The 12487-nt window shown below is 41.7% G+C and overlaps 1 protein-coding gene across 1 annotated transcript in view; it reads right to left on the reverse strand.

Annotated features, from left to right (window-relative positions):
• CDH26 (cadherin 26) overlaps positions 1-12487 on the reverse strand; it is a 379962-nt gene that overhangs the window by 103493 nt on the left and 263982 nt on the right. The window contains exon 8 of the mRNA XM_085619786.1: positions 10660-10931. Within this exon, the coding sequence (XP_085475912.1) occupies positions 10660-10931 (272 nt within the window). The remainder of the gene's footprint in view (positions 1-10659; positions 10932-12487) is intronic.

The following is a 12487-nucleotide window of genomic DNA, read 5'->3' on the forward strand; positions in this document are numbered from 1 at the left end:
TAGCGCCGGGACACTCTTTTTGAGTAGCCGAGCGCTCTATAAATCCCCTTTAACATGACATAACAAGCCACACTGCTAAGGCTACAACTAAAATGTATATGGCAGCAATACCAGTCACACAGTGACTTCTAATACTACAACTATCAAATCTCCCAAAACTGGATAGTCGCTTCTAAACCCAACCTGCCACTTGTAGTAACCTCTAGAGCCCAAAGCCAACACACTTACATCACACAGGATTTGGAAAACTTCAAACTGTCAATACAATCTGAACCACAAAGTGAACTCTACATTTAAAACAACAATACCCTGAGCCATTTAGTTACTTAGCTACCTAGGCCTACTACAGCACCAACTACCAAAACTACTAAAGCATCATAAACCAGAGTTACTCCTAAACCCAAAACTTCCAAATCTCCCTGAGCCAGACAGTGACTTCTAAATCAAAATTACTAAATCATTCTTAGACATACAATGACTTCTAAATGCAAAACCAGAAAGACCACAGTAAACTTGGTGCACAGTGAGCAAGGAACCCGAACGTAGCACAGTACCTTCAAACATACATCCTCTTATTATCCCAAAAATACAACACCTACCAAAACAGAGAATACTTAAACCCAAATCCAACACAGCACTTTGACCAATGAAGTGACCTGTAATTCCAAACATACCAAAACACCCATAGGTAAACAGTGGTATACAATGCAGTACTAGTACATCACCCTAAGAATCAAAGGTAAATCCATTTAAAAAATGGTTAGAGAACCATGAACCATGCAGTCACTTTTAAAACCAAACTACAGATACCTCTAACAAAACCCCTTCCAAAGTCAACGCTACCACACCTGCCCACAGACATCGACTCCTAATGACATAACAATAACCTCACCCTACAACAAGCAGCCATTTCAGAATACAAAGTTATGCTGCACTCTGAAATCCCCATTTTATTTGTGTTTTCCCTCCTAAAGTCCATGATTTCAAGAACCTCATACGACTTCCTCACTAAGGCCCTCATTATAATGTTGGGTGGAACACCCGACATCCAGGTCATCGGTCCGACCGCCGCATTACAATGCAGGCGGTCAGAGAGATCATGTCGGGGGAAAGACCGCTGCCTCCAACAGGATCAAAGATCCCGCCAGATTCCTAACCCTACTATGGAGGCAGTGCCTGAGTAGGCACTGCCGTAGGAATTAGGGTATCCCTTACCGACTGCCTGTTCATGATGGTCAGACAGAAAGGGACTTTGGGGGCCCCAAGCAGGGTCCCTGTCCCCCATGGGTCATTGCTAAGTGGCCTTGGAGGGCACCTGTGGTATCCCTCCACACATCCATGCACCGTGTGCCAGGCAACACATGGTGCCTGGCACACGGTGCATGATGTGCACAAAGTGCCTTTTTCTAGCACGGCTTGTGCTGCAGCCTTTTTCTTGGGTTTCAGCACAAGCTGCACTAGAAAAATGCATCTTACAACCGCCTGCATGGCAGTCATATCCTAATATAATGGGAGGGACTGCCGACTCACTCTCGGATGGTTCCTGCCCGAAACAATAGTTATCGGCTGTCTGACCGAGTGTCATTATAATGAGGCCCTATGTTTTAATTGAACCATTTTCAGTTGTTTTAGTGTAGGTCGTTTTTTTTCCTGACTGTCTAAACTTGCATAGTTTAAAACAATCCACTTCACCCTTGTTTTCCTTAAATATTTTGTATTGCCACCCAATGTTCTACCTTTATTCTGTTTTCTTTACAACTGTATTTTTTGTCAGAATAAGATTGAATATTATGCCACTATTCCTTAATCCTGTGAGTTATTTCTTGTGGCATAGGTTTTTCGCTTCTATACTTTTTGTTACGTTCATTCCACATTTGTATTCAAATTGGGGATACAGTGGGAGATGTGTGTCATCCTCTCAGCAACTTAAATGTTGTTACACTATATTTTGCAGTAAGGTGCTCCCATGTCAAGGCTCTTAAAACAACTTCTAGATCAGTCCTACTAGCAAATGTCCACTGATTAAATATTTTTATTGTGAGATTAATTCTCTCTGAAAGGCCACTGGCTTGTTAGTGGTTCAAGGATGTGTAAATACACTATATGCCTGATGCCCTCATAAACTCACTTGTCTCAGCTCATGTCATTTAAGGTCAAGCAAATGGCTTATACATTTTGTTTTCACTCTAGGTACTGTGTGTCATACTGATGTTCATTTATTGAACAGTTCATATTGCAACTCCTTGACAAAATGTGTTTAAATGGTATGTTACTAGTACGTAGAATAAAGGAAATTCCCCAAATTAACTGCCTACATTTATCTACTGCAAAACTGCGTCACCTTTTCTATAAGTCTGTAACTGTGCTCCATTGATCATAGTATACAAGAGGTAAAGGAAATAGTGTTTTATTTGAGCCTTCTACCATTTTGAAAATGGCACCAAAGAGATAAGTATAGGCATTCACAGTTATGAAGCATTTCAGTTCTGCATTAAAATTCTCTAGTTCTTAACGTTTTGAAAACACGTTTTGCATTTCCTTGTTCCATGCATACTTACAAAATGTTAAATCTGTTTTCGCATGTATGTTAAGTTGGTGAAATTGGGAATGCACTTTGTGTAATATCCACATGAACCCAGGAATCAATACAGTTGTTCATTGTTTCCTGGGCTTGGTGCTGTATTGATAGCTTCCACTAGGCTGGGTCTGGGCAACAGTCCTTAATTTGTAATGATGTGTACCAAATACTACTTTACATGGTTTTTACCTAAAGACAACTTTTTCCTTTTGTAATCTCACTTCTTTGTTTTTTACTATGTCACTGCCCTTATCTTGAGTTTAACATCTTATTTTTATACAGAAAAATGGTTTCCTTTTGCCTTTCATGAAAATAATTTAATTAGGAGATCAAATCTTATCATGAAAAGGAAACCCTTTTCCTGCCTAAAAAGAAGATGTGATAGTCATGATAAAACCAATGCTGTAGAAAAAAAAATAACAGCAATGCTTATGAAGTCAAAGCCCCTTTAGCAGTGATTAATGCCTTGAGATCTCATGGTTGTTTTTGTAATACAATTTCGTGACCTGCGCTTTTTTGAAACATGTAGTGTGTCGATGGGTTCATTAATCTTGAATAAGGAATGACAGTCCACCAAATGATTTGTTCAAGGACCAGAGATCAGTACACAAATGTACCTGCCCCTCTCCTTTCTGGCCACTACTTATGACCTACACATTCATGTATGCTATCCTCAATCGCCATTACAATAAGTCACATTGATAATATTTCCACCATCAACAAACTTACTAATGTCTCTCTAACCACAGGCGTAATCCCCCATAAATTCAAACAAGCCACCCAGGAACACTATCCTGAAAACAACAAATGCTGATAGAGAAACTTTATCCAATTACTGTCCCATTTGGCCCTATCATGCATCAGAGTTTAAAGATCAGTTGTCTTTCAGCACATCTGGAGACTATCAACCTATAAAGTGTACGCCAAGTGGGTTTTAATCCTAAGTGAAAAGCAGAAACAACACTACAAAATGTTCGAGAAAATCATCTGGCGGCGGCCTCTCGTGACAAATTTCATACAGAAGCTCTGATTTTTTGGAAACCTTTGATATCATTGATCCCAGGGTGATGTTTTGGTAACCTTTGATACCATTGATCACAATGTGTTTGGTTAATCATCCAGTCACACATGCTAGAATTAGTGGGAAAGCAGCTTCTTGGTTCACTTCCTTTATGAACCATTAAATTTAGCAAGTCACATTAGACACCTAACTATCCAAAATCTTAGCTATTGACTGTGAGGACTGGCAGGGATCGTTTCTCTTAGATATCTTTTTTAACATCTTTATGGCTACACTAGTCTGCTTCTTGGAAACAAATATTTTCTTACCTGTCGGTGTAGTTTTGCAGCTTGAAGAACTTTTCTGGATTCACTATGCTGTGCATTATTCTGCCATCTAGTGGTTGGGTCCGGCATTGTTGTCTTTTTTTTGTTTTGTTTTTTGCTGTTGGTGGGCGTCAATGACGTAGTACCATTTGGTGTCTCTCTGTGATGTTGACGGACTTCCTCCGGAAGCCACACCTTTGGTAGCCATCTTCAGATTCTTTTTTCTCTGCGTTTTGTCTCTACATGTCCTCCTAATGCTTCTCTTTCTTGGCGGTGGAGGGTGGATTCTCTAGTGAATCCAGAAAAGTTCTTCAAGCTGCAAAACTACACCGACAGGTAAGAAACTATTCGTTTTGCAGCGTGAATCTTTTCTGGATTCACTAAGCTGTGCATAGACTTTGTAGCGGTTTGCTAGTCTCGTGGTGGCTGGGTGGAAGATGAACCTTGGTTTGTAAATAGATGCTGTAAGACTTTTTGTCCTACTTGTGCTTCCTTATTCATTTGGATGTCCACACAGTAATGTTTTGTGAAAATGTGTACTGAAGACCATGTTGCAGCCATGCAAATGTCTTGGACTGGAGTGTTAGCCAGTAAAGCAATTGTTGCTCCTTTCTTTCTTGTCGAATGCACCGAGGCGCTTCTTGTAACGTTTGTCCTGCCTGCCTGTGGCACAGTTGTATGGTTTGTGCTATCCATCTTGCGATTGTGTTTTTGGTTACTGGTCTCCCCAGAAAACTGTTTGCGAGGGATACAAATAGCTGCTTTGTTCTCCTGTTTTCTTTAGTTCTTTCCACATAATACCTGACTGCTCTTCTTGCGTCAAGTGTGTGTAAAGCCCTTTCTGCTTTGTCTTTTGAAAGAAACTTGGTATTTGTATACTTTGATTTATGTGGAGTTTTGATACCACCGTTGGCATAAATTGTGGGTCTGTTCTCATGACAATCCTTTTACTATGTATTTGAAAACAGGGCTCTTACAGAGTTAGTGCCGGCAGTTCGCTAACTCTACATAGCGATGATATTGCCACTAGAAATGCTGTCTTTATTGTAAGTATTTGCAGCGTTGCTTTGTGCAGTGGTTCGAAAGGTGGTTTCATTAATTGCGCTAGAACAATGTTTAGATTCCATGTTGGTGGTGGTACCCTTTTTGGTGGTGCAATTCTCTTTGCCCCTTCCAGGAAGCGTTTGACCACATGTGAGGTGAAGAAACTCTTTCCAGTTTCCCCTTTTGTGTCCGCGACAATTGCTGCTAAATGTACCTTTATTAATGTAAAGCATAAATTACTTTGTAGTAAATGAGTGAGATATTTGAGCACCGTTCTTTCTCTTGTGATATTTTTTGACAGTCTTTCTTTAAGACACCATTGTGTGTATCGTTTCCAGTTAGCTGTATAACATTTTCTTGTTGTTGGTTTTCTTGCTTCTCTTAGAACAGCCAGTGTGCTTTCTGGTAGTTTTAGGTGTGTGAATTCTAAGTATTCAAGAGCCATGCTGCTAGGCCTAAGCTCTCTGGCTCTGGTGTGAAGTACTCTCCCATTTTGCATTGTTAGCAAATCTTTTCTTTTTGGAAATTTGTGCATTGTCCCTCGTGAAATTTCCATTAGTTCCGAGAACGTTGTCTGTCTGGCCCATTGTGGTGCTATGAGAATCATTGTCATCTTGCTGATTCTGCACTTGCTGATCACCTTGTTGAGCAGTGGTATTGGGGGAAAAGCGTATGCAAATGTCCCTGACCAGTCTATCCATAGTGCATTCCATAGGGACCAGCTGCAGGGTCGTCTGGATGCGAAAGTTTAGCATTTTGCATTGTGAGGTGTTGCAAATAGGTGTACCTGTGGGGTTCCCCACTTGTTGAAAATCTTCTGGACTTCTGTTTGGTTCAGTTCCCACTCGTGGGATGCTGCTGTTTGTCTGCTCCGTCTGTCCGCTTCCAAATTGTCCTTCCCTGGTAGGTGTATTGCTAACAGATCTATCTTGTTTGGGATCACCCATCTCCACATCTGCTGTGCTAGATTCGAGAGTGCGACAGAGTGTGTCCCTCCTTGTTTGTTTATGTAGTACATAGTTGTGGTGTTGTCTGTTTGTATCAACACCTTGTCCCCGTATAGCTCCTTCTGAAAGGCTTTTAAGGCTAAGAGCACTGTTTTCAGTTCCAAGATGTTGATGTGTTTCACCGCATTCAGTGGTGTCCACAATCCCCGTATCTTTAGATTGCCCATGTGTGCTCCTCATCCTATTAGGGACGCATCTGTTGTTATGGTCACTGTTGGTGTTGGAGGTGTGAAAGGTCTCTCCTGTGCTATGTTTTTTTTGTTCCACCATGCCATCTCCTGATGAACTTTGTTTGTGACAACCACTAGATCCTCCCAACTCCCTGTTGCTTGTGACCATTGTGTTTGGAGCCATTCCTGAAATGGTCTCATGTGTAGACGGATGTTGGGAACTAAGCGAATGCAGGACGCCATCATTCCTAGTAGTCTGCCCACTGTCCTCGCTGTCAGACGATGCCCCTTCTGGTATAGGTGAGTCTCCTTCATCAGAGTTGTTATTCTCTTGTCATTGGGGAATGCTTTCCCTAACACAGTGTTAATTTCCGCACCCAAGAACAACTTCTTTTGTCTTGGCTCTATTGATGATTTTTCCTTGTGCATGGAGAACCCGAGTTGAACTAGAGTCTCCATCACTTGTTGTATATGTTGTTTGCATAGGCTGCATGAGCTCGCTCTTACCAGCCAGTCGTCTAAGTAAGGGTAAATATGAATCCCTTTTCTTCTCAGATGTGCTGCGACTGCTGCTAGGCACTTTGTGAAGACCCTTGGTACTGATTTCAGACCGAAAGCTAGCACCTTGAATTGGAAGTGTTGGTTGTTTACGACAAAGCTTAGGAAACATTTGTGTTTTCTGTTTATTGGGATGTGTAAGTAAGCATCTTGTAAGTCTATTGTTGCCAGGTAATCTCCCCTTTGCAACTGAGGTAACACTTCTTGTAGTGTAGTCATTTTGAATCTTTGCATTTTGACAAATTTGTTTAGAAACCTTAGGTCTAATATTTGCCGTAATGATCCATCCACTTTTTGAACTAGGGAGTAGGTTGAGTACACTCTGTTGTTCCTTTCTTTGTGTGGTACGCGCTCTATTGTGTGTTTTCTCTGAAGCTCTTTCACCTCTTTGAGTAGGTGAGATAGTTCTTCTTTTGAATGTGTCCTTTGTGTTGGTCGTTTGTGCAGGGGTTGTTTTGTTAGCTCTATACAGTACCCATACTGTATTATGTTTAGGATCCATTTGTCTGTGGTTATTTCTTTCCATTTTTGTTGAAAAAATGCTAGTCTGCCTCCTACTGGAGTGGTATGTTGGAGGAACTGTATGTTTGTCTTTTTGTTCGTTTGTACTGTCACTGCTGGTTTTTGTGAGAGTACCTCTTTGTGGGTGCAGTCACTTATTAGATGTTTGTTGTCCACCCCTTTGTGGCTGACCTCTGCCATGGGGACGCCCTCGAAAGGATCCTCTCCCTTGAAATTTCCAGCCTTGTTGCTGTCCCTGTTCTGTGCCCTGCTTCCCTGCCTGGTATGTTTGCTGATAACCTTGGTGTGAGGTAGTAGGTTGTTGTGTACCTCTCCCCGCTGGCCTTCTCATCGATGTGCCTCTGCTCATGCCTCTGAATTGCAGGGCTCCCATGAACCTTGCTGTTTCATTGTTCTTTTTCAGTTGATTTAGTTTGTCATCAACCACCGCACCAAACAATTGTTCGCCATTTAATGGAGAATGTATTATGTTGCTCGGTACTTCTGGCTTGAAGCCTGATATTCTGAGCCATGCGTTTCTTTTCTCTGTGATGCCAATAGCCATCTGTCTGCTAGATGTTTCGGCCGCATCAAGGGCTGACTTTAAACAAGTATTAGCAATGTTTTTGCCCTCTTCCACCAGGTGGCTTGACCTTTTCTGGAATTGTTTCGGTAGGGTTTGTAACAGTTCCCCTACCTCCTCCCAGTGTTGAGCAAGGCATTTGAGTTTGCAATGCGCCAGTGATTTGCCGCAGCTCTCTCCATTTTTCTTCCCACAAAGTCCATCCTCTTACTCTCTTTGTCTGGGGTACATTGACTCTTTTTCTTGCTGTTGAGGCAATGATAGAGTCCGCTGGCACTGATCCCCTAATGTATAAAGGTTCCTTTGAGGAATGTTTATACTTTTTTTCAGCTCTTAGTGTTATGGCCTTGCAAACAGCAGGCTCCTTGAATGCCTCTTTTCCCTGGTCTAGAACACTAGGCAGCATTGGTAGAAATTGGTTCCTAGCTTGTGTAGGCATTAGTGTTTCCAATAAAAAACAGGATTGAGGTTTTTCTTCCTCTAGCTGTACTCCGTAAGTCTCTGCAGCCTTTTAATGACCTGATACTACATGCCAATGTCATCACGGTGTGATGGTCTCGAAGGAACGACTCTACAGACTCTTCGGGCGACTCTGCGTCGAGGTCTTGCCATTGGAGCTCTTGAGTCTCCGAGTTTGACGATTCTGCGTATGCCTGTTCATCTTGATCTATGTCTTCCCCGAAGAAGTAGGAACTTTCCTCTTCGTCGTCGATTATTTTGTGTGTTCTAGGTAGTATAGGATCTTCGGCAACCCCTTGGGTTTCGGGTTCTGTTGATCTCGGTGCTATCTTGTATTGCCTCAAACTTTCGTTGAAGTCTTTTAAGCGTTAGAGAATATTTGCCATTTCGGCTTTGAGCCTTCTCCTTTTCTTTTCAATCTGGGCTTCGTGTGTTTCAGCGCCGAGATTGTCCGCTTTTCGACTGCCGACGCCGAGGCGATTGTCGAGGTTTGCTTCGGTCTCTCTTTCTTCTATGCCGAGGCATCCTTTTCCAGACCGTCTTTCAACGTCTTGGATTTCTCGAGAGCCTTTGCCGCTCCGGAGTCCTTTTCGAAGGATCCTACGGTCTGCTTTTGCCTGGATGCAACTACGGTCGCCGAATGCTTCGACGCCGAGTGTCCCTTTTGTGATCTAGAGTCTGATTTTCGAGACTTCTGGTTTTTTCGAGGTCGACGACCCTCTTACCTCCTTCGAATTTTTCTTCTCAACTTCTACGACCAAAACTTCGGTGTCACCTTCGCATTCTGGTCCTTCGGCGACATTGTCTTCTTCCTCGCTGGAGAGGCCCAGGTCTCACAGTGATGGTGGTGGTCCTTGGCCTTGCATATTGTAGTTTACGTGTTGCTGTCTTTCCTTTATCCTCAACATCTTCGGGGTGAAGGCGGAGCAGGCGTTACAGTTGTCGCTTTGATGATCCAGCGGCAGGCACAGGTTACAGACTGGGTGCTGATCCTTCTGTGCGTATTTGTGGGGGCAGTTCTTGCAGAACTTGAATGGCGTCTTGTCCATTACCACGCCCAGGGAGACCCCTGCATGCACATTCTCCGGTCGACAAAGTTGTAGTTTTTCCTGCTTTTGTCGAACTGCGGTCGCTGTCGAGTTACCGGTGACAATGTAAGGCCCCGGTGTTCAGTTTCCTGATGATTTCTCTTCGTTTTTTCCACGATTTTTGTCTCCAACTCGGGAGCTTTTCCGTATCGATCCAGACCCAACGGCGGAAAAAAGAATCTGAAGATGGCTACCACAAGTGGGGCTTCGGGAGGAAGTCGGACGACATCACAGAGAGACACCAAATGGTACTACGTCATCGACGCCCACCAACAGCAACAAAAAAAAAAAAGAGAAAAAAGACTACAATTCCGGACCCATCCACTTGATGGCGGAATAATGCACAGCATAGTGAATCCAGAAAAGATTCACGCTGTAAAACCTGCCTTTTGATCACACACGTGTGAATGACGCACTAATCAATGTCAAAAGACATTTCTTGGCCAGAATGATGAATATCAAGCTTAGATCTTCCAGCAAAACCCACCTTCTTGAAGCTCTGGTGTATCCTTTGAAAATGTTCTCACAATCTAACTAGTGAGATATAAACAATTTGAGAAAAAAACACCCCACCAGCAAGGATCTCTGCTGTGGAACAGTCTCATTCCACACTTGATGCTAGAACATTTATTTCTGAGAGACTGCTTCCATTCGGCCGCATGATCACCTCCTCTGAAGCGGCAAGTACTTTTGCCAGCCATATGCCTAAGATTATCCATATTCCTTGCAGTTTTACAGCACATGGCATGCTTCAATCATGAGTAATAGTCAAAGTGCTTTCAATTGTGTATATTTGAGGATGGTTGAAATTGCCCTTGAGCATTGCATCCTTCTTACTTTCATCAAGACAATCTCCAGCCCCACAAGAGGCCTCTGTTAGCATTGGTTTTCCCAGGCTGGGTGCTCAGTGATCTGCCTGAGATCTAATTTGACGATGAGGTGAGAGTTGTAAGGCAGTCAATCATTCAGTGCCTAGAACTGGGGTGGAGCAAAGACTATATTGTGGCACTTGGAGAAAAGGTAATTCTAATTTCCTTTCAGGTTTACAGCTAGATAATGTTTATTCATCTCAGTTTCATTTGGTTGTTTCCTAGATCTGTCGAGAAAAACCAATACATTTGTTCTCAAGTGCCCCATCACTTTTAGAGACTCTGATTGGTTGATATCAATTATGTGGAACACTTCTGTTGTCTTCATGTACTATTGGGATCCCAAATAAGGTGGCCATCTAAGGATAAAAAATTATGCACAAAAATACAGGCTACCTGTAAATGTCGCAGACAGCAGCTGCTCTGCATTCCCCCATCACTGCTCCTGCTGTGAAGCCAAAAGCAGCAGCACTTACCTTATCTTATTGGGCACCACATCAGGATCGGTGGCGTTGCATCGCGCCAGGACAGTACCAGGCTTAAGGCCCTCTTTTTCTCTGATGATATGTTTGCCTGGGTTGAAGTGGGGTGCATCATTAGCATCCAGAATGTTGACATTCATTGATATGGTGCTCGCTGGGCTTGAGTCTGGTCGTCCCGTTGTGCCTTTTTCACATGATGTAAAAGGTTCTTCATTTTCCACAGAAATTTGAAGTTTCTTCTGTGCGATTCCCTCAAAATCCAAAGGCTGCAAAGAAAAAACATCAATCAGTAGTGGGGTCATTGGTCTACCTTAGTGGCAACAAAACTTGCAACATCACATTCAAAATATAGAGAGGCAGGGGTCTAATCACAAACTGCATTTTGTAGAACATTTGGTAATAGTACAAAAGTACTACTCATATACTACAAAATGCTATTCACAAAGCTATATGCAGAGGTCTCGACTCTGCCTCTAAAATCATTTATGTGCAGAAATCTACGGCCCGTCTGCAGAGCTCTCCGCTCACATACATATACGTTTTTGTAATAAATATAGCAGGAAAATGGGGAATACTTGTGGCTAAACAAGTGGGGTTTGGAGAGGAGAAAGGACAGGTTTAGGGAGGTTGAAAGAGGGCTTTATAAAGAGGTGTGTACCCACCCAAAACAGAATAAGTCCATTCACATTCACAACTGCACTTCAAAAACTACTTCATCCAAAAAGGTCCTAAAACAGTCATGAATGTACGCCAACTCAGACCTGGAGTAAGACTGCCACCGCACATGGCCAACCATGCTACTGCATACTTCCACAGAAAATAACACTCCATAGGAAATACATTAAAAAATGTATTTATTTCGAATTTTTAAAAATATGTATGAATTTTATATGATCTTAAAAAAATATATATAAATGAAAAATAAATGTTTATTTAAAATATGTTACTATCCTTTTTATAATTATAAAAATAAATGATACTATTCTTTAGATCATTAAATATATTCACAATAATTGTATACATACATTTCTTTTAATTTAATAAATATAAACAGTATATATTAGGTCAAATTTTAAAAACAACTCCTTCAAAAATAATTCATTTGATTTAATATATTTTATTCATTAAATATTTCATTCAAAATTAAGTTAATACTGCTGCTGCATATTTTGTTTTGTTCCACATTTAAAATAAATATATTCAATTAATTCACATTTACATTTAACATAAACATTTTTCACAATTGTAGTTGTTACTTTACACTTGTAAATGTTGTCATACCCCTTGTTTCAGGGGGTGAAGAAATGTAAATCCACACGTTGTAGCAAATTTATAATAGGAAATGGTGAATAGCGAAAAGGAGTAAATTCACTACAAAAAGTTAAAGCAAATTTACATGTTTCGTTTTATTCATGTGTAAATTTACCTTTGTGAATAGATGCTGCAATAATTAACAAGAGAGTGGAGGCTCAGCAGCCGTTTAGAGGCATGTTTGCCTGAAGGGTACATTCATCTTGTGAGAGCGCAAATTTGCGTCACATGTGCTGTGCTGTGTATGTCTGTATTCTTGTTACAGAATGCACTGTTCTCAATCGCTATGGCACATTGTATGAAAGCCAGCCTTGCCACACATGTTCAGTGCAGAGCCTCCTCTTGTGCAAACTGCAGTCAGTCAAGCATCTATTCCTTGAAAATGTCTGACCTATTGCTAAAGGAATTGTGTGGAAGTCTGCAAAGAACTTACAGGCCCAATACCTTCTACCAAGGTACCATAAGGATGAGCACAACAGTGCCCATCCACACGCCGTCTTTGCCCAGCAAT

This window comes from Triturus cristatus, chromosome 7, assembly GCF_964204655.1.
Source record: "Triturus cristatus chromosome 7, aTriCri1.1, whole genome shotgun sequence".
NCBI classification, from domain to species: Eukaryota; Metazoa; Chordata; class Amphibia; order Caudata; family Salamandridae; genus Triturus; species Triturus cristatus.